The 22,147-nt window shown below is 46.5% G+C and overlaps 1 protein-coding gene across 3 annotated transcripts; it reads right to left on the bottom strand.

The window, feature by feature from the left end:
* Nucleotides 1-2: 2 nt before the first annotated feature.
* On the bottom strand, nt 3-21,015 carry BECN1 (beclin 1). 3 transcript variants are annotated; one of them, XM_083407864.1, is made up of 12 exons: nt 20,755-21,014; nt 18,416-18,544; nt 16,259-16,326; nt 14,763-14,818; nt 11,081-11,171; nt 9,954-10,090; nt 7,456-7,650; nt 4,768-4,914; nt 3,532-3,681; nt 3,319-3,379; nt 2,267-2,387; nt 3-594 (listed from the first exon to the last, which is right to left on the bottom strand). In XM_083407864.1, the coding sequence occupies exons 2-12, from the start codon at nt 18,540-18,542 to the stop codon at nt 533-535; spliced, it is 1,215 nt and encodes a 404-aa protein (XP_083263990.1). In that variant the 5' UTR covers nt 18,543-18,544; nt 20,755-21,014; the 3' UTR covers nt 3-532. The 3 variants fall into 3 exon arrangements, 2 of the variants coding, with proteins under 2 accessions (XP_083263990.1, XP_083263989.1); XM_083407863.1 differs by having other exon boundaries at nt 2,267-2,409; nt 20,755-21,013; XR_014503989.1 differs by having other exon boundaries at nt 457-594; nt 2,267-2,425; nt 20,755-21,015.
* Between the last annotated feature and the right edge of the window lie 1,132 nt (nt 21,016-22,147).

The raw sequence follows: 22,147 nt of genomic DNA on the forward strand, positions 1-22,147 counted from the left end.
TGTTCTTCCGGAATACAAACGGGTTTTATTTATTCTTGCATTTCCTAGGGCATCTTAGTGTAGCAACCAAACTGCAATTCTAATAATGTTTTAGCTTAGTACTCCTCCAGTCTGAAAGCTGTCAAGAGCTCTTCAAGCAGGTCTCTTTTTACTGCCGTACGTGGGTCCCCCCTAACTATCCAGGACCCGGTTCGCTTCTTTCCCCAAAAGCAGCAGCAGGCTGTGCCGCGACAGAAACCCAACCATGCTGTCGAGCCGTTTGGCTTCATATTACCCGACAATGACATTTTAAGACAAAAGTGCTTTGCAGTTTTTTGGTCTTGTAAGGTGATGATGTACTGATATCACAGGCCAAGTCCTGATTTTGGGTAGCTTTGAAACAAACTATCGACACATTACGGGATGGAGTCCTCCTCTTACAAGAGTCATTTGTTGTAGAACTGGGAAGAGACCCAGGCTAGACCCCACTTCAGGTTTGTCAGCATGAACTTGAGTGCTTTTGTCCACTGCTCCTCCGAGTTAAACTGAGTCTTTATGGAGTAGGACCCGCCGCTTCCACCGGTGTCTTCAATCTTGCCCTTCTCCACATCCATTCTGCAGTGGAGAAACACAGATTCTTGTCAGGCTCCAAAATTGAAACTCCTGGCAGCTGGCACCATCGCAAACCTCGAGTTTGTCAAGAGAGCAAGCCCCGCGCTTTTCTGCAATACAGTGGTGCCTCGCAAGACGAAAAGAATCCGTTCCGCGAGTCTCTTCGTCTTGCGGTTTTTTTTGTCTTGCGAAGCAAGCCCATTAGCGGATTAGCGCTATTAGCGGTTTAGCGGCTATTAGCGGCTATTAAAGCCTTAAGGAATTAGCGGATTAGCTGCTAAAAGGCTATTAGCGGCTTAGATCAGCTGATAAGCGGCTTAGATCAGCTGTTAATCGGCTTAGCAAACAGCTGTTAAGCGGCTTAGGGGCTTGGGGGAAAGGGGGGGAGGGGGGAAAAACCCCCAGGAATCGCAAGACATTTTCGTCTTGCGAAGCAAGCCCATAGCAAATTCGTTTTGCGAAGCACCTCCAAAACGGAAAACCCTTTCGTCTAGCGGGTTTTCCGTCTTGCGAGGCATTCATCTTGCGGGGCACCACTGTACTGTTAATTTACTAATTGTAAAATGCACGGGTGATGTCAAGGCTCCTGCTGAGACAACAGCCCTGTCCTCCCCTTTTTGACCACAGCACTTAAAACCTTCCTTTTTATTTCAAATAAAGGTCTTCCAAGGAGGCTTGGCTAGAATGAAAAAAGTGGGCGACGCAGCAGGATACCTGCCCTTGTCAATCTAAACAGAGCTGCATTTGGTTTTAGAGGATTCCCACAGCCTGGTAGACAATACTCTAAGGATGTTGCAGGTGGTGAAAGTGGCTATGAGAACAAAGAGGGGAGCTCTGAAGCAGGCTTAAGTAGGCAGAGTGGAGTATGGTTGCAGCATACAACAATGGTTAGAAGACATTGCCCCCGCCATAACGCCTCTTTTTAACAACACAGGAACCCAGCTTCACAGCTTGGAGGGGCCTTCATAAATGAACAGTCATTGCAAGTTGATGAGACAAGGCAAAAATGTTTTACTACTTCTATATTGCAAGTTGCTGCAGTCATAAATTGAGGCTGTGCAAAATTACTGGCCTGGCAAGACCCAGAAAGGTTGTGAACAAAACTAGCAGAAGCCAAACCTAATAGAGCAAAAAAATGCTGCTGCTAGACTTTGCCCAAATTGCCTTGCAAAATATAGAGTCAGCATCCTTTTAAGACCAAACAAATGATCACACTAGAGGACACTAAAGGACCATCTGCTCCAGCGCTGTTTCTAGCAATGGCTACATTGAATACTCAAGGCCCTGCATATATTTGTCGGACTACATTTCCCAGAATTCCTGACCATTGCCCATTACTGGCTGTGGAGCTGATGGGAGTTGGGAGCCCAGCAACACTGGGAGGTTCTCCATCCGCAAGCTAGAGCAACTCACAGCTCTGATGCCTCTAAACATGGTGGCTCTGTTGTCCACCAACACAATTGTTGCCACATTCCATTTTTAATGCCCTATGCCAAATGCTAATCACTAAACAGCCTGTGTCAGTGAAATCCTTAAGTTAATTGTGCTAGCATGAATGCATACATACATTCATTTTGTCCCAGATCTCTCACTAGTCAGTTTCAGTAGATAACTATTGTCAGAGAAACCCGTGTCTTTCTATCCATTTTTCTGATGCAGTGATTTTTTTTATTACCTGTAAGGCAAACAGAAGCGGGTCTCGCCCTTTTCCACTTCCTCTTTGAACTGTTGCACACAATCCAGGAATGCCACCATGGCATGGTCAAACTTGTTGTCCCAGAAAAACCGCAATCCTCCTGAACAGTAAAGGGGCAGCTCCTTGAAGACACAAAAGCTTGCACCAGAAACAAAGGGAATTACTCTGCAGCTGCCCCAAGACCTTTAGGGGGTGGCTTTGTTTTTCCAGGAAATTAGGGGCACACCATCCTTGGTTCAATTGCACCATATACCCCATGGGAGAGGGACGTGGGTGGCGCTGTGAGTTAAACCACAGAGCCTTGGACTTGCCGATCAGAAGGCCAGTGATTCGAATCCCCACGACGGGGTGAGCTCCCGTTGCTCGGTCCCTGCTCCTGCCAACCTAGCAGTTCGAAAGCACGTCAAAGTGCAAGTAGATAAATAGGTACCACTCTGGCGGGAAGGTAAATGGTGTTTCCGTGCGCTGCTCTGGTTCACCAGAAGCGGCTTAGTCATGCTGGCCACATGACCCGGAAGCTGTACGCCGGCTCCCTCAGCCAATAAAGCGAGATGAGCATCGCAACCCCAGAGTCGGTCACGACTGGACCTAATGGTCAGGGGTCCCTTTACCTTTACAAACACAATAAACCAAACTATTCAGTTACCTTTCCTCAAGCCCATTGAATCTTCTCCATGTGATTTTTTTTTAAAAAAAATAGAAAACAAACTGCACTCGGAAAACCTATCAACCAAGTAATTTTGTGTGAAAATAGAATTTTGGCCCAATTTTCAACATCCACCTCATTGCCACACGACCGCCGGCTAAACCATGGGATATAAAATTCGGAAACCTTGGTTTTCAAACTCAGCACCATTTCCCCCTGTTAACACCTCGTTTCCACCAATGCTCCCTGAATTGCTTTCGCTGGATTTCTAGAGGCCTCTGGGTTTCTGACCGGTGTATCCTTAGCCTTAACTGACGGGACACCCTAGAAGACCAAAACACTAATGTCTTTTAAGACTGAGATTGTATGGAGCCCAACCTCTTACCTTGGATTTGTCTGTGAGAGACTCTAAATAAGAGTGATTCCCATATGGGATGAGGCGGTACCTGCAAGGAAAAAGGGAAAGTTGCATTGAGAATCCTTTTGATTCCTTTTGATCTAAGTAATAGGTTTATTAGACTTATTGCTCCTATAGGCTCAATGGCCAAGAAGAGTTGGGGGACAGGGACGGGGAGGATGCCAGAATTTCTGCTCCCACCTTTGAAAGGTCAGGCCCATCTTGTTGGCAAGGGCATGGAGAAGCAGCACAGTCTGCCCCCAGGCTGCGTTGATCTCGTTCCACTCCACGGGGACACTCGGAAGCCGGCCGAGGCGGAAGTTATTTATGGTGCCAAACTGTCCACTGTGCCTACAGGCAAGAGGGAGAGTTCATCAGTCAACAAGCCCTTGGAGGGCCAAGAAAAGGCTTAGTGCAGTGAGGGCCAAACTTGGCCCTCCAGCTGTTTTGGGACTACAGTTCCCATCAACCCTGACCACTGGTCCTGTTAGCTAGGGATGATGGGAGTTGTAGTCCCAAAACAGCTTAGTGTGAGTGCTGTTATTTCCCAGGCAGCTTTTTAGGAGCACCCAGTTATCTAGGAACCCAGCAGAACCTGACGCCCCCCCCCCCCAAACCAGGACCCTTAACCTTTGTGGAACAGTCTATTCCACCTGCAGAAAACCATTTTTTTCGCACTACAAGACACATTTTCCCCCTCCTGAAAAGTACAGTGGTACCTTGGGTTACATACGCTTCAGGTTACATACACTTCAGGTTACAGACTCCGCTAACCCAGAAATAGTGCTTTAGGTTAAGAACTTTGCTTCAGGGTGAGAACAGAAATCGTGCTCTGGCGGCACAGCAGCAGCAGGAGGCCCCATTAGCTAAAGCGGTGCTTCAGGTTAAGAGCATTTTCAGGTTAAGAACAGACCTCCAGAACGAATTAAGTACTTAACCCGAGGTACCACTGTAAGGGGAAATATGTGTGCGTCTTACGGAGCGAATGCAGGCCGTGCAGCTATTCCAGAAGCCAGAAAAGCAAGAGGGATCGTTGCTTTCGCTGCGCAGCAATCCCTCTTGCTGTTCTGGCTTCTGGGATAGCTGTGCGAAGCCTCCTCAGGGCAGCTGGAGGAGGAACATTCCCCCCTACCTTGAAGAAGCTTTGCGTTGGATCGGCGATTGATAGCTATTGATATCGGCCAGCAGCAGCTACTCAGAAAGCAAAAAAACCCACCAAAACAGACAGCCTGGTTAACTGCGACCATGGATGGAAGCATATGGCCCGGCATCTGCAAGGAGTTTTATGACCTGTCGCTCTCTCTCTCTCTCTCTAACGCTAACCAGAAAACCTTCTGGATCCTGCATGGCGGCCAAATAAGGCCTTCTCTCCCCGCCCCAATTCTGCTACGGCTGCTCCATCGCATTCCCCCAGTCTAACCAGCCTCCTGGCCTTACCAGATATGGAAGGTGGCATTAAAGACATTGGTTTTCTTCAGCTTGTCCAACTGCATCTGGGCATAGCGCATTTGATTATCCACACTTTTCAGTTCGTCATCCAGCTCCAGCTGTTGACGCTTGAATTCGCTGTACTCTTTCTGGTACCTGCGGCGGGGGGGGGGGGGCATTAGGGAGACAAGGTTACACACACCTGTGAACCAGGACACAACGCCCCTCCCCTAAATAGGGTGCGGAATGAAATTGGACCAGCGGCATGCAGGAAAACAAGATCTCTGTTCTCAGGAGGGAGGGGAGAATAAGGTTTAATCGGAATGAGATGAGGTTAAAATAAGGTTACCAGATTTTTCCAAAGAATCCGGGGACACTTTTTTTTTTTTTTGAAATGAGAAAAAATATATATTTTAAAAAGTTTTTATTTTGTTTTTTAAAAAAAAGAAGTGCCATATTTTTCGCCCCATAAGACGCACCTAGTTTTTAGAGGGGGAATGCAAGGAAAAAAATATTCTTTAAAGGGAGCGCTGAGCAGAGCCTGTATGCATCCCTGGCTCTGCTCAGCGCTCCCTTTCACGAGCCGCGTGGAGCGTGTGTGCGGCGCTTGCAGGCTTTTCCCCGAGGAGGAAGAAGGGCAGCTGATCACTGACCAGGTGCTCTTCTCCCTCCTGTTTTTTTTTAAAAAAATAATATTTATTTCATTTTCCACAAACACAAAAAAAATTGAAAAAGACAAAATACAATGGAATAAGAGAGAAAAAAAGAAAAATTAAAATTAAAAAGACTACATAGAAAACCTCCCCCCCACCCCACCAACAAGAAAAAAAGCAAAAAAAACATTTAAAAAAGAAAACACTTCCATTTTTCAAAATTCCATCCTTCTGTAACTTATTTCCTCGACCTCCTCCCACCTCCCTTTTTGTATTCCAATTATTAATTAAATCAGCAAATTCTTTCCATCTTTCACTGTTTGCTCACTTATTTATCTTAATCCATGCTCTTCTCCCTCCTGGGGAAAATACCCCCAAGAGCTCCACACGTCTCTTTAAAGGGAGCGCGGCTCTTCGGGGCTTTTTCGGGAGGTGGAGGGACTGACGGGCTGCCCTCTGTCCCTTCCCCCACCTCCTGGAAAAGCCAGCAAGAGCCACGCTCCCTTTAAAGAGCCACACGGAAAGCCTCTTGGGGGCTTTTCCCCGAGGGAGAAGGGACTGATGGGCTGCCCTTCTCTCTCCTTGGGGAAAAGCCCCCAAGAGGCTCCACACGGATCTTTAAAGGGAGCGCTAAGCAGAGCCTCCCGTCTGCATCCGCTCCATAAAACACACACACACACCTTTCTCCTTACTTTTTAGGAGGGAAAAAGTGTGTCTTATGGAGCGAAAAAATACGGTAATATCTTCTCTTCTGTGGGCAGTTGGCCGGGTGGCTGGGCGCTCTTATTCCCAGCTCGATTTGGGTTGCGCGGGGTGTGTGTGTGTGTGTGTCAGCGGTTCCCCCAGTTGACGTGCCAGGTGCCCGCAGTTCCCCCTTGGCAGTGGGAGCCTCAGCAGCCCGGAGCCAGCCTGGTAGCGCAGTTGGCTCTGGCTGGCTTCAGGAGCTGCTTGCTGCCTGTGGCGCCCGCCATTTTGCCTCGCCGGAAGTCCCCATATGATGCGTCTTGTGCTGTTGAACCAATCACACAACATTCATTCCCTACTCATAAATCTACAAAACTTAAAATATAAATCCGGGGGCATTAAATTAAATCTGGGGACATTCCGGGGACGGATTTTGTCTGGGGACAGAGTTGTAAATCCGGGGACTGTCCCCGGGAAACAGGGACATCTGGTAACCATAGGTTAAAAGGCAGGGATCACATGTGGCTGGAGGGAGGGGATTTCTGGTCCAGTGCATTGCCAAACTCCTGCCCCCCCACCCCCCAAAAAACAACAAAGATTTTTGACAAACTGTTACAGTCAAATGAAAAGGTGGGCAGGGTTCGAATTATGAGCAGCAGAATGAAAAGAAGGATAAGTGAAGTAGTGCAGAATTGTGCTTCACGTTGAAAGAAAATCATGTGAAAATGATGTATTGACGGCAGGGTGAGCTCCCGTTGCTCGGTCCCTGCTCCTGCCCACCTAGCAGTTCAAAATCACATCAAAGTGCAAGTAATCTACTTCTGGAGAAACCAGAGCAGCGCACGGAAACACTGTTTACCTTCCCACTGGAGAGGTACCTATTTATCTACTTGCACTTTGACGTGCTTTCGAACTGCTAGGTTGGCAGGAGCAGGGACAGAGCAACGGGAGCTCACCCCGTCGGGGGGATTCAAACCGCCAACCTTCTGATCGGCAAGCCCAAGAGGCTCAGCGCTTTAGACCACAGCGCCACCCGCGACCCGAACCTTAGTATAGCAAAGCCTCAAAATGGAGTCGCCTGATGGGTAAGAGGCTAAAACTCATATGGAATGCAATAGAGCCAACATAAGGCCTGAAGTAAAGAGATAAGGAAGGGGGGAAAGAGGGAGTTTAGCAGAGATGCAGAGAAAGGGCTCCCACAAAAGATATTCAAGAAGAGGGGAGATACTTCTCGCATACGTGGTCTGGACGGAAGTGGGGATGGGAAGCCATGGAAAGAGGTGGACATAGATGTGGGGCTCAACAACCGGTTTAGCCAGGAAGAGGCAAGCCTTAACGGTTGCAAGAGCTGAATACTCACTCAGCTTCCTCGTGATCCAGCCTCTCCGCCTCAGCCCTGACCTTCTCAAAGTCTTCAGCCATTGTTTTCCGCTTTTGCTCCACCCCTTCCAGCTCCTCTATCAGCCTCTCCTCCTCAAGAGCAAACTCCTTCAGCTCCAGCTGCAACTTCTCCTTATCGTCTTCGTTCATCTGCTCCAGGATTTCCAGGCATCTCCTGCAGACAACCCCAAGGCAGAAGCGATTTAGGGGGAGGCAAGTAGAGACATCACCTTGCCAACAAAGGTCCGTATAGTAAAAGCTATGGTTTTCCCAGTAGTGATGTACGGAAGTGAAAGCTGGACCATAAAGAAGGCTGATCGCCAAAGAATTGATGCTTTTGAATTATGGTGCTGGAGGAGACTCTTGAGAGTCCCATGGACTGCAAGAAGATCAAACCTATCCATTCTTAAGGAAATCAGCCCTGAGTGCTCTCTGGAAGGACAGATCGTGAAGCTGAGGCTCCAATACTTTGGCCACTTCATGAGAAGAGAAGACTCCCTGGAAAAGACCCTGAAGTTGGGAAAGATGGAGGGCACAAGGAGAAGGGGACGACAGAGGACGAGATGGTTGGATAGTGTTCTCAAGGCTACCAGCATGAGTTTGAGCAGACTGCGGGAGGCAGTGGAAGACAGAAGTGCCTGGCGTGCTCTGGTCCATGGGGTCACGAAGAGTCGGACACGACTAAATGACTAAACAACAACAACAACAACAAGGAACTAGGCAAAGAACTGCAGCGGGGAGTTGAAGAAGGAAGTGGGAGGATAAGTCTGTGGGTTGGTCGAGTTGTGTGGTGAGAGAGTGAGAGGAATTGTTAGGTGGAGTCAGATAGAGAGTTGGAATAATCAGTTTAAAGTTGTTAGGAACGTATAGGACAGTTAAGGAACTAAGATTAAGAAACTGCCAAGAAAAATTAACTGAAACCATAAGCTTGTTCATGCTTATAAATAAACTTGATTATTTGTTAATGTTAACAACTGTCTGGGCTCCGTGTGTGCCCAAGGGAAACGGGTTGGTGGCAGCGAAGAAAGCAATCACAGTGGTGGCACAGGGTCAATAGACCGTCAAACGTCCGGGGACCCTGTGTGATCGCCACACTTTTGCGGACGTTTGATGGTCTATTGACCCTGTGCCGCCACTGTGATTGCTTTCTTCACTGCCACCAACCCGTTTCTCACGAGTCCACATGGAGTCCAGACAGTTGTTAACAGTAACAAATAATCAAATTTATTTTATAGGCATGTACAAGCTTATTTTCTTAGCAGTTTTATAGGCATGTACAAGCTAATTTTTCTTAGCAGTTTCTTAATCTTAGTTCCTTAACTGTCCTGTGCGTTCCTAACAACTCCAAACTGATTATTCCAACTATCTATCTGACTCCACCTAACAATTCCTCTCACTCCCTCACCCACAGACTTATCCTAAACTTATCCACCTAAACATTAGGAAGAACTTCCTGACAGTAAGAGCTGTTTGACAGTGGAATTTGCTGCCAAGGAGTGTGGTGGAGTCTCCTTCTTTGGAGGTCTTTAAGCAGAGGCTTGACAACCATATGTCAGGAGTGCTCTGATGGTGTTTCCTGCTTGGCAGGGGGTTGGACTCGATGGCCCTTGTGGCCTCTTCCAACTATATGATTCTATGATTCTATGATTATCCTCCCTCTTCCTTCTTCAACTCCCTTCTTCAACTCCCACAAAACCAAGGCAGAACCAGTTCCGTGTCGTTATCTCCACAGTCATCATGGATGTTTATCTGATTCCTTTTAAAAGGGAAGCCAAGACCCGCAAGACAGGGCTGTGAAATGCACATAGTGGTACCTTGGTTCTTGAACATCATCATCATCATCATCATCATAATTTATTTATACCCCACCCATCTGGCTGAGTTTCCCCAGCCACTCTGGGCAGCTCCCAATCGAGTGTTAAAAACAATACAGCATTAAATATTAAAAACTTCCCTAAACAGGGCTGCCTTCAGATATCTTTTAAAAATAGGATAGCTGCTTATTTCCTTGACATCTGATGGGAGGGCGTTCCACAGGGCGGGCGCCACTACCGAGAAGGCCCTCTGTCTGGTTCCCTGTGACCTCACTTCTCGCAATGAGGGAACCACCAGAAGGCCCTCAGCGCTGGATCTCAGTGTCCAGGCTGAACGATGGGGGTGGAGACGCTCCTTCAGGTCCGTTCTACTCCCAAAACGGTTCCAAAACCAAGGCACGGCTTCTGACTGGCTGTAGGAGCTTCCTGCACTCAATCGGAAGCCGCGTTGGACGTTCGGCTTCCAAAAAACGTTCGCAAACAAGAACGCTCAATTCCAGGTTTGTGGCGTTCAGGAGCCAAGCCGCTCAGGAACCAAGCTACCACTGTACTGTCTCCTTCAGTGGAAATGACTTGGGGGAACAGAAGCAAAGTTCCTCCGCTGCAAGGAACATTGTATAGAGTGGCTGTCTTGCAGCACCCCTGAACTTTCATTCTCACTCACTTGTAGTTCTGACATTCATTCTCTGTGATGTTGAGCTGCGTGTCCAACTGGTCCAGAAGGGTGTCAGTGCATTCTTCACAAAGAGGGTGATCCACATCTGTCTGACCAGACATGATGTCAAACAGGTCCCCTGTAACCTAGAAAAGAGGAGATCACTTTTAACAAGAAAATGTGGGAGGGAAACCCATCGAGCAAAGCTGGTATGTTGTGTTATATATACACACGAGGGCGGTTCATAAAAAACATTTTTTTAAAAAAGACATGCCTGCTCCAAAGGTCTTATTTTAATACACTAGGGATTATATAGCTATATCTGAAATTTCATGCATATCAGTTAATATCTTGACCCCGCTCCACTGAATTGAATTTCAGCTTCACAACATACAAAAACGGCCAAGTAAGCAGCTGTTTTTGTGGAGGAGGGTCAGACACACAAGTATTTGGGCTACATTTGATTACATTTAGACTATGGCATTATTGAGAGACAGAGAGAGAGAGAGAGAGAGAGAGAGAGAGAGAGAGAGAAGCTGGTCACAAGACCAGGAGTAATATAACCTGGAGAGACCTAAAGCTAGAAATTGATGAAAAGCCATTTTATACTTTTTGACAAAAGAAGACGGTTGGGTCATGTACTAAAAAATGGCATCTCAGTTGAAAGCAATTTGAAAGAGATGAGTCTTTGAAGCCCATCTGGAAGCCAGGACCAATGTGGAGAAGCCATATACAGTGGTACCTCAGTTTAAGAACAGCCCGGTTTAAGAACGATTTGGTTTACAAACTCTGCAAAACCGGAAATAGTGCCTTGGTTTGAGAACTTTGCCTCGGTTTAAGAACGGAATCTGAACGGTGGAAGGGCACCGGTGGCGGGAGGCCTCATTAGGGAAAGCGCGCCTCGGTTTAAGAACGGTTTTGGTTTAAGAACGGACTTCCGGAATGGATTAAGTTCGTAAACCGAGGTACCACAGTATCTCTTGGGAGGAAGATTCGCAGATGAGGATCCACCACAGCTTGGGCTTGGTAAAGAGAGCTGAATTAGCGGTAGCCGAATTATGTACTTCAATATGCCCAAATATCTCCAAGGTTTTCCTAAAGATGTATAGCACACACAAGGGTAATGGACAACTTGCCTTGAGCCTTCTGCTGAGGTTTTCCATTGTGCCTCCGTCAGAGGCCTCCCCAATGAGAGTGAAGCTGTTGGCACTTTCTGTTGACATCATCCTGGAAGAAACAGGGTGGTTTCGCTACGACGTGCATTCCCACAGATGTTTACCCAAAACCCAAGAGATGCTTAGTTACTGTAATTCACCCTTGAGCCCATGTTCCTCTGTAATTTTTAAACAAACAGGTCTTGCTTCTCTATTCAATGAGTGAGTGAATGCAGAGGAACTGTTTGCTCAACGTTTAAGCACATAACAATCTTTAGTTTGGGGCCTCAAGCTATTAGAGGGAAGACTGTCCAATATATATTTTATCCCCCACCTCTCAACCCTGCAAGTCTTTGGGTCTGCCCAACCCCCAGGAATGCCTTGGGATCAGTGTTTGAAACTCCCATTGTTCTGGACGCATTTTGCGACAGGAAATTTCATTAGCACGAGCAGTTTCTGAGCTCAGGGCGCAGTACCATGCTTAAGATTTCAGATTAAAACTGCAGAGTGGAAGGAAAGGAGGACCTTTTTCTGCCTCCCCACTTCCAGCTACTCTCTGAAGACTGGAGAAGGGACCCTCTTAAGATTATTAGGGGGGTGGGCAGGGGAAGGACTAGCCCATGTGGAAAATGAACATAATATTTTAGCTGCAGTTCATTCATTTTCAGCTTTGTATTCTTGTTATTAAAAAAGCATGCCTAGACATTCTGTTGTTGCGCCCATAATCTAGGTTTAAGCTGCTATTTTGCTCCTAGCTTTCATATCTCAGTTTCTAACACTGCTTGGGATCATCTTGAGGGAACTGCAGATTTCTGCCCCAAATCTGTCCATTAGGAGACTAGATTCAGGTAGGTAGCTGTGTTGGTCTGATGCAGTCAAAATAAATTAAAAAATTTTAAAAAAATGGTCCAGTAGCACCTTAGAGACCAACTAAGATTGTTCTTAAAAGGCAGAGACATCACCTTGCCAACAAAGGTCTGTATAGTTAAAGCCATGGTTTCCCCAGTAGCGATGTATGGAAGTGAAAGCTGGACCATCAAGAAGGCTGATCACCAAAGAATTGATGCTTTTGAATTCTGGGGCTGGAGGAGACTCTTGAGAGTCCCATGGACTGCAAGAAGATCAAACGCATCCATTCTGGAGGAAATCAGCCCCGAGTGCTCACTGGAAGGACAGATCCTGAAGCTGAGGCTCCAATACTTTGGCCACCTCATGAGAAGAGAAGACTCCCTGGAAAAGACCCTGATGTTGGGAAAGATGGAGGGCACAAGGAGAAGGGGACGACAGAGGACAAGATGGTGGGACAGTGTTCTCGAAGCTACCAGCATGAGTTTGACCAAACTGCGGGAGGCAGTAGAACCAGGAGGGCCTGGCGTGCTCTGGTCCATGGGGTCACGAAGAGTCGGACACGACTAAATGACTAAACAACAAGATTGTTCTAAGTATAAGCTTTCGTGTGCATGCCCACGTCTTCAGATGCATACTTCTTGCATGCACACGAAAGCTTATACCCAAAACAATCTTAGTTGGTCTCTAAGGTGCTACTGGACAATTTTTAAATTTATTTATTTCATAAGGAGACTGTTTTCCTTCTCTGTCAGTGTGCAGCTTGACCATTTTACACAAGCCCGGAGTAAATGCTTTGTAAGCAAGTTTGGCAGTGTACTTGCTCTCATCTTGTGGAAATCCACGGTCAGAACTTCATCCTTGGAAGGAGTTGATAGTAGGATGGAACTGGCTCACGGTATAAGCAGAGGGGGAAGCAACCAGAGGTCAACTTGCTCTTTGAATCCTTCCAACCATATAAGCTCAACTCAAGTTCCAGAGTTCCGTCTCAGCTTATAACAGGGCAATTTGAAGCTGGTAAAAGTATTGGAGCATATACAGAGATACAACTGAAAATGACGGCCAGGAAAGTGGGCCCTCTGGAAATGAATTTAATTTATTCTGGGGGTCTGTGCGCACCCTGAAAAATTTGTACCCGGAGACGCCCTTCTGCGCACGTGCACGGTGCGATTGAGCGCTTCTGCGCATGTGCGCACGGCGAAACCCGGAAGTATACACTTCCATGTTTGCCCTGTTCGCAACACAAGGTAATCGGAGGGTCCACTGTATTTAAGTGCAGGAGGGTAGCAGGGGCTGAAAAGCACTTTCAAGAAGTGTTCAAAATTCACCAGGCACATTTTGCACCTGGCTATCGGCCACTGTGGTGTGGAGCCAGTGTGGTGTAGTGGTTAAGAGTGGTAGTCTCATAATCTGGGGAACCGGGTTCGCCTCCCCGCTCCTCCACATGCAGCTGCTGGGTGACCTTGGGCCAGTCACACTTCTTTGAAATCTCTCAGCCCCACTCACCTCACAGAGTGTTTGTTGTGGGGGAGGAAGGGAAAGGAGAATGTTAGTGGCTTTGAGACTCCTTAAAGGGAGTGAAAGGCGGGATATCAAATCCAAACTCTTCTTCTTCATGACCAAGTGAAGATGCCTGAGCAGCAGGATGGTGCCTGAAATCTCCACCATCTGGGGATCATTAGATCTGGACTGTTTTCACACACTAATACCCCACCCTGCATAATTCTATCGGTTGTATTTTATCTGCACAATCAGAATGAATTTCTGGAACCAAAATGCGTTTTCTGTGCAGCCTGAGCAGGAGCAGTCACCATTAAGGAAAAGAGGTCAGAATAGGATCCACTGTCCCTGGATCAAGTGATTTTTCTTCTTTAAGTTCTCAAAGCTCTTAACCTAGCTCACGGTTGTCATCTGGACTAGCTGGGTGTTTAACTGAGGATCAATCAGAGTCAGTCCATCCCTTGAAAAATAAAGACTTTACCCCAAAATGGCAACTAGACATTTTTTTGGCGACTGCAAACCTTGGTTGAAGAAGCCATTTGGTGCCTAGCTTATATATCTGAGTTTCTAACCCTGCTTTTAAAGCCTACAAGCAGGGCACGGAATCCTGGGCCCTGCGGGACTTGACATCTTTCCGCAAGGGCCTGAAAGACAGAGCTGTTCCGCCTGGCCTTTGGTTTGGACTCAGTCTGACCCTTATGTTTCCCTCCCCTTATGGTTTTGATCTATAGGCTACTTTAAAAATGAGGCTGCATTTTAAATTGCATTTTAACCTGTATTTTAAATTGGTTCCCCCCCGCCCCATTATGTTTTTATTGTAATTTTACTGGTGTTAGCCACCCTGAGCCCGGCTCTGGTTGGGGAGGGCGGGGTATAATTAAATTTATTTTTATTTTTATTATCCTGCTTCAGAGCTGTATGTGTACACACCGTATTTTTCGCTCTATAAGACACACCAGACCACAAGACGCACCTAGTTTTTGGAGGAGGAAAACAAGAAAAAAAATATTCTCAATCTCAGAAGCCAGAACAGCAAGAGGGATTGCTGCTTTCACTGCGCAGCGATCCCTCTTGCTGTTCTGGCTTCTGGGATAGCTGCACAGCCTGCATTCGCTCCATAAGACGCACACACATTTCCCCTTACTTTTTAGGAGGGGAAAAGTGAGTCTTATAGAGCAAAAAATACGGTATACATATACACATGAGGACCCCAGAAGGTATGAAAATGCAGTAGTCCCAACAAGGCTAGGGTGCTGGGGCATTTGCAACCTCTGAAAGTGGGCATTTTCAGGGCGCGAACAGAACTCCTAGTCAATACCTGGCTGGGGGGATGAATCTTCGGGACACGCCATCCTGGCGGTTTTCGACAAATTCCTGAGAAAGAAAGCCAGCGTCAGTCCACACCCAACAGAGAGCATCATCCACACCCAAATGTGCCCACTAGAAAGCTAGTCAATATGCCCATGGCACAGTCTTCCAGCCACGGCCAGAAGCGCTGCAAGATGCCTGCATGAATCGCAGCAGCCCATCAACCATTTTACTGGCCTACCCACTTACATGATGTGGCTGCATCACAAGGCAAGCTAAGAAGCAGGTCTGATAAATAAACATTTGCAACTTTATTCACAGAGTTCCAGTCAGAATTTGCAACAAGTGTTTTCCCCTATTTTTCCTAACATAATGTCACAATGTATGGTTGCATAAATTTTGTTTAAACTAAAGCAAAAGCTCTGGAGAACTGATTTAAATGACTTGATATGTTCCCTAGTTCACCTTGCTTTCTTAATCTTGCAAAAAAAAAAACCCCCACAACCCTCCCGTGCAATCTTTCCCTTTAACTGCTGCACAGGTGTATTGAAGCTACTGCATGGAACTGTACTAAAAGCTGGTACCGTATTTTTCGCACCATAGGACGCACCGGACAATAGGACGCACCTTGTTTTAGAGGGGGGAGAACAAGAAAAAAAATTCTCCCCCTCTCTGCCCAGCGCCCCTTCAGCGAAGCGGCAGGAGGCGCTGCGCAGAGAGAGGGAGAATTTTCCCCTTCTTGTTTTCCCGCTCTAAAACAAGGTGCCGTTTAAGGTGCATTCAGGCGGCTACCTTGGAAGCCTGGAGAGCGAGAGCGGTTGGTGCACACCAACTCCTCTTGCTCTCCAGGCTTCAGGTTCCTTTCAACCTGGCGGGGGGAAGCCCACCACCAGCCCCAAAGAGCAGGTCAGGGAGCAGCGGAAAGGCGCAGCGGAGAGGCTGCTGCCATAGCCGCGCGTCACCTCTCCAGCCGGGAGAAGGTCGCGGGGCTAAGGCTTCTTCGCTCCATAGGACGCACACACATTTTCCCTTCATTTTTGAAGGGGAAAAAGTGCATCCTATAGAGCGAAAAATACGGTAGTCTTTTTAAATTAATAAAAATTGTGCTCTAATCATTGCAATGTGACTTTTGTGGTTATGTCAAATAAAGTTTGCCATGCCTGGTAAAACAAAAACAAAAACTTTATTTACAGGGAACAAGATATAATTAGCGATAACAGAACACTGTGTATAAACAGCAGAATGTAACATTTGGTGTAATAAACCAGAAATGGAAGCTGGGGGAAGTCAACAGGGAGGGGGAAGCTAGAAAACGGATGTTAAATGATGATATTGAATATTTGTTATGAGAAAAGAAAATCAATAAAAATTATTTTTTTTTAAAAAAAAAAGAAGCAGGTCTGATAAGGGATGTTTCCTTCTTGGCAGATAATTTATTAGGAGCTGGTGGCAAACTGCATAGCTGCCTTAGCTTCCTTATAAGGGAGTCAGACCCAAATTCCTTACCTCTGTAAGCGTAGTCTCTTCCTCCTGGGTGTCTCCAAGTTTCGCTGGCGCAGTAGTAAGTAGAGGAGCTAGACGGAAGACAAATGAAATAATAGCCAAGGGTAAACCTTTCCTAATGTGTGGGGCTCCTGTGTATGTGAGGTGTAATGAACCTCTGGCCCCCCCCCCAGATGTTACTAAACTACAACTCCCCTCATTCCTGGCCACTGACCAAACTTGCTTGGACTGATGGGAGTTGTAGTTCAGTAACACCTGGAGGGACAAAGGTTCCCCACGCCAGGTATATGGGAACAAGCTGTAAGGGTTTAGAAGCAACAGAAGCGTACACTATACTAGAGGCGGGGGGTGGGGTGGGGAAATGGGTTTTTTCCCATTTCCCCCCAAAGCCTTTTTTTCTGGAAAAATTGAAGAAAAAAAAGGTGTGTGGAATATTCAAACTATATCAAACTGTTTTTTTCCAATTTTTCCGGGGAAAACAGCTTTGGGGAGAAACGGGGGGTGGTGTCCCCCCCCCCAATTTTCAGGGCTTTTTCCAGGCCTTCCCATCTCTACACTACACATGCAGTTACTTCCAAATTCTTGACAATGATAACAATAATATATATTTATATTCCACTCTTCTACTAAAAATACCCAGAACAGCAAACAAACAGTCATAAGATGTGGAATAATAAATAAAAGTGCAGGTATTATATATATATATATATATATATATATATATATATATATATCCCAATAGCAGACAACCTTTAGAAGAAACAAACCACAAAGCTAGCAACAGCAAGAGTAAAAAAATGTTCTGAATTAAAATGAGGAGGAATAAACCTAGATACTATGTAAAAAGGTAAAGGTACCCCTGCCCGTACGGGCCAGTCTTGCCAGACTCTAGGGTTGTGCGCTCATCTCACTCTAAAGGCCGGGAGCCAGCGCTGTCCGCAGACACTTCCGGGTCACGTGGCCAGCGTGACAAGCTGCATCTGGCGAGCCAGAGCCGCACACGGAAACGCCGTTTACCTTCCCACTAGTAAGCGGTCCCCATTTATCTACTTGCACCCGAGGGTGCTTTCGAACTGCTAGGTTGGCAGGCTCTGGGATCGAACGACGGGAGCGCACCCCGCCGCGGGGATATGTAGTAGAAGCCTAATGAAACCAAAGCTTCTTCCATTTCTGGCAAAAGATTCACAAAGAGAAAGCCTGATGGACGCCAACTGGAAGGGTGATCCAGTAGTTGCAAGCCCCGAGTCCTGCATTCACCTGCCAAATCACCCAAGACAGAACTAATGATGACAGGTTCTGCAGTCAGTGATGGGGATTTTCCAGGGGGAAATCTTATGCAAAATAGCATTTGAAAAATCAGTTTGCATTAAAAAATTTTTTTGATGCCCTACAGAGTGATTCAGTTCAGCAGGTTTATTTTACTTGCGTTTAGTAAGCCTGCACTAAGCTCGCCTTATACTGTGGTGTCCGAAACAGAAAAATTTATGCAGACAAATAAAGCACTGGGATATCTTGCGTTCCACATCAGTGCCTGCAGCTCAGGCACAGAAAGCATGCCTTAAAACAGGGGTCAGCAAACTTTTTCAGCAGGGGGGTTGGTCCACTGTCCCTCAGACCTTGGTGGGGGGCCGGACTATATTTTGAAAAGAAAAAAAAATGAACGCATTCCTATGCCCCACAAATAACCCAGAGATGCCTTTTAAATAAAAGGACACATTCTACTCATGTTAAAACACGCTGATTCCTGGACCGTCCAGGGCCGGATTGAGAAGGCAAATGGGCCAGATCCGGCCACTGGGCCTTAGTTTGCCCACCCATGAACTAGAGCCAGGGGTCAGCAATTTTTTTCAGCAGGGGGCCGGTCCACTGTCCCTCAAACCTTGTGGGGGGCCAGACTATATTTTGGAGGGGGGGGGGAATGAACGAATTCCTAAGCCCCACACACAACCCAGAGATGCATTTTAAATAAAAGCACACATTCTACTCATGTAAAAACACGCTGATTCCCAGACCGTCCGCGGGCTGGATTGAGAAGGCAATTGGGCCGGATCCGGCCCCCGGGCCTTAGTTTGCCGACCCATGCCTTGAAATAAAGCTCAGCCTGGTTGGCATCTGTGGCCTGTACTCCCCGCTGTCTTTCCGCCCCATTTCTTTTCTTACCTGTCAGTTCTTGGATGGTGACTTTATCAAGGACCTTGAAAGACGTGTCCAGTTTAAGGGGCTGGCTGCAGCGCTGGCAAACAAAGCTGACCTGTGTGGTGCAGGCAGGTGACTTTGACGCATCCATTCCTGTGAGGAGAACAATGATCTCAGATTGTGCTTCCAGCACTGCCTAGGTGGGCACGCATTTATAAACGAATACCTTATAGTTCAGGTGAGACATTTCAGGTGTAACCAGCTGAGGCACCAGTTAGGACTCTGAATAAGGTAGAGGCTCCAATATTAATCACTTTAAGCAGGGCTGGATTTAGGTCTGATAAGGCCCTAAGCTACTGAAGGTAAAGGTAAAGGTAAAGGGACCCCTGATTGTTAAGTCCAGTCGCGGGCGACTCTGGGGTTGCGGAGCTCATCTCTTTTTATTGGCCGAGGGAGCCGGCGTACAGCTTCCGGGTCATGTGGCCAGCATGACTAAGCCGCTTCTGGCGAACCAGAGCAGCACACGGAAACACCATTTACCCTCCCACCAGACTGGTACCTATTCATCTACTTGCACGTCGACATGCTTTCGAACTGCTAGGTTGGCAGGAGCTGGGAGCGAGCAACGGGAGCTCACTCCGTCGCAGGGATTTGAACCGCCGACCTTCTGATCGGCAAGTCCTAGGCTCAGTGGTTTAGACCACAGCGCCACCTGTCTACTGAAGGTAATGGGGCCCTTTATATGTCCAGATTGTTGTTTTTGTCCATGGAATTTTCTTGGCAGGGATACTGGAGTGGCTTGCTCCCATGGACTGCAAGAAGATCAAACCTATCCATTCTTAAGGAAATCAGCCCTGAGTGCTCACTGGAAGGACAGATCATGAAGCTGAGGCTCCAATACTTTGGCCACCTCATGAGAAGAGAAGACTCCCTGGAAAAGACCTTGATGTTGGGAAAGATGGGAGGGCACAAGGAGAAGAGGACGCCAGAGGGCAAGATGGTTGGACAGTGTTCTCGAAGCTACCAACATGAGTTTGACCAAACTGTGGGAGGCAGTTGAAGACAGGAGTGCCTGGCGTGCTCTGGTCCATGGGGTCATAAAGAGTCGGACTCGACTAAACAACAACAACATGTCCAGCTGTCCTTTGTCAACAACAAATTGTCGCTGTTTTTTGTGTTGAATATATGCTATATGGTAATTTATGGACCTAACAGGTATCTAAAGCCATTTGCACATAACAAAATATGCATTTTATCAAAGTAATTGTTGAACTGAAATACAATTAAGAAGTAGTATCCAGGGGTTTTTTTCCCTTTAAATTTTTGGGGAGCCTCCAAGAGAGTGGGGCCCTAAGCTATAACTTGTTTAGCTTATACGTAAATCCGGCACTGACTTTAAGGAAACTAGAGTTGTCACCATTTTTGCAGTTAAAAACAAACTATGCCAGACCAGTAAAACTCCACTATTTACAGCCCAAAATGACAGGTTTACTACGCACTCCTAAACATATTTACTACTTATAAGTTCCACTCAGTTCAGGGGAATCTACTCCCTGAACTAATATGCAGAGGAACAGAGCAGCAGTAAGTTGTGTTTACTATTCTCTCACAGACCAGGTGTTGCTTAAGAGTGAAATATAGTGGAGTGGATAGGCTGTGGCCACAGTTCACAGAATCATAGAATTGTAAAGCTGAAAGGGACCCGAGGGTCATCTAGCCCAACCCCCTGCAATGCAGTTACTCAGGAGATAAGCCCTGTTGAATTCAATGGAGCGGTGCTGCCCTTATAATGCTACCAGCGGATCAGGAATTAATGCCCAGCCAGTTCCTAAATACCTGTGCTGGAATTAGGGCACTGAAGGCGATTCACCTGCATGGGGCGCTGAGCCAAATGGGGGCAAAATATAACAACAACAACAAAACAATACTAATACCTTCTATATTTACACAGGTACCTAATGAGATCCGGGAAATTCTGGATGTATGGCACTCCTATCGCTTGGGTTTGTTATAATTGATTTCAGTGCTTTTGTGCTGTTTTCGTAGGTCACTTTTGGTTGCCTTCGTGAGGAAAGCAACATAATAAATAATAAATATAATAATAATAATAATAATAATAATAATAATGTGCCTCCTATATTTACACAGGTACCTAATGAGATCCATTAAAAAAGCAACTGTGTCGAAAGGAATTATGTACTGTGAAACTGTGGGAACAATTTCAGGTGCCCCTCAAGCGTGTTTCATAGGATTTCCAAGGCGCACTTAATTGTATTTCATTTTAAGGCATTTTTACTTATTTTTTGCATTTCATTTTAAAGGAGCTCCCTTCCCCGGGCAGCCGGTTGGCGAGCGATACTCACTTCCCTCGAGCAACGAGAATTGCTGGACCAGCCCCGCTTTCCTTGGACCTGGAGTCCCTTCTTTCTTTCTTTCTTTCTTCCCTTCCCTCCTTCTTTCTTTCCTTCCTTCTTTTCTGGCGGGGCTCGTCTTCCCACCCGAATCCCTTCGGATCAGGTCTTTGCAAAAAGCTTTCTCTTCCGGGGAAGGCGGAGGCCCCGGACCGACGTCACGGGGCGGATTGCAGGGTCAAAAATAAATATATATATATATATAAACCAGTAATTAAAAACCGCAAGCGCCGCCCCCCCCCCCTGCGTCGTCTCCACGGCAACCCCGGGCTCCTCGTGCGCGCGCCTGCTGCGCTTGCAGCCCGGGATGCATTGCAGGAGGCCTTTGCGCGCGCCATGCGTCCCTCGCGCGCAATTTGAATTGCGCGTGGAGTTTGGTCCAAAAGGCCAAACGCGGCCCGCTAGTTATTACCCGCTTCCACCCCACGCATATTTATGTTGTGAACCGGCCTGTGTGGATTTAGGATGGGAAGGGCGGTATACAAATTTAATAGGGAATAATAATAATAATTGCAAATTGTGGGGGTGGGGGAAGAGAGCTGTGTTGCTGAGAAAGAATGGTGTCTTGCCACAACCCTTCACTGTGGGACAGTGTTGCTCTTCCCATGTTTTAAGGCTGTGAAGCAATAGCGAATAATGCAAATGATAATATAATAATAATTTATTATTTAAACCCCGCCCATCTGGCTGGGTTTCCCCAGCCACTCTGGGCGCCTCCCAACCAAACATTAAAAACACAGTACAGCATTAAACATTAAAAACTTCCCTAAACAGGGCTGCCATCAGATAATAATGTGATAATGATAATAATAATCTGATAATCTTAATAATCTTAATAATAATCTTATGGTAAAATAGAAGGCTCTGGGACCTAACTGACCAACCATGATGGGCAGATTTCAAAAAACTGGCTAGAGATGTCCACTTTTGAAGCTGCATTTAAGGAAGAGGGGTTCAGTCTTCCTCTAGCTGTCATTAAAAATATTTACCTGTTCTGGTTCATAGCAAACATGATCGGCACTTTTATGAACTTCATAGCTGTAGGAGGTGGTGCCTGTGTTATGTATTTTGTTTTTATACTGTAAACTACCCTGTGATCTTCAGATAACAGGTGGAATGTAAATTTAATTAATAATAATTTTGTGATCATTAGATATCATGGGAGGTTGAGCTACCTTATACTATAATGGGGCTTACTTCCAAGTAAACAAGCACAGGATTGAACTGTGAGACTGGCAAATCACTCTTTAATAAAGGCCACAAGTGTCATATTTTTAGTCTTTATTGGGGAAATACAGCATCAAATTCACATAAAAAATGCTCCAAGTAAATAAGTAAACAGCCC

Source organism: Podarcis tiliguerta (assembly GCF_965153285.1).
Source record: "Podarcis tiliguerta genome assembly, chromosome: 13".
Taxonomy (NCBI): Eukaryota; Metazoa; Chordata; class Lepidosauria; order Squamata; family Lacertidae; genus Podarcis; species Podarcis tiliguerta.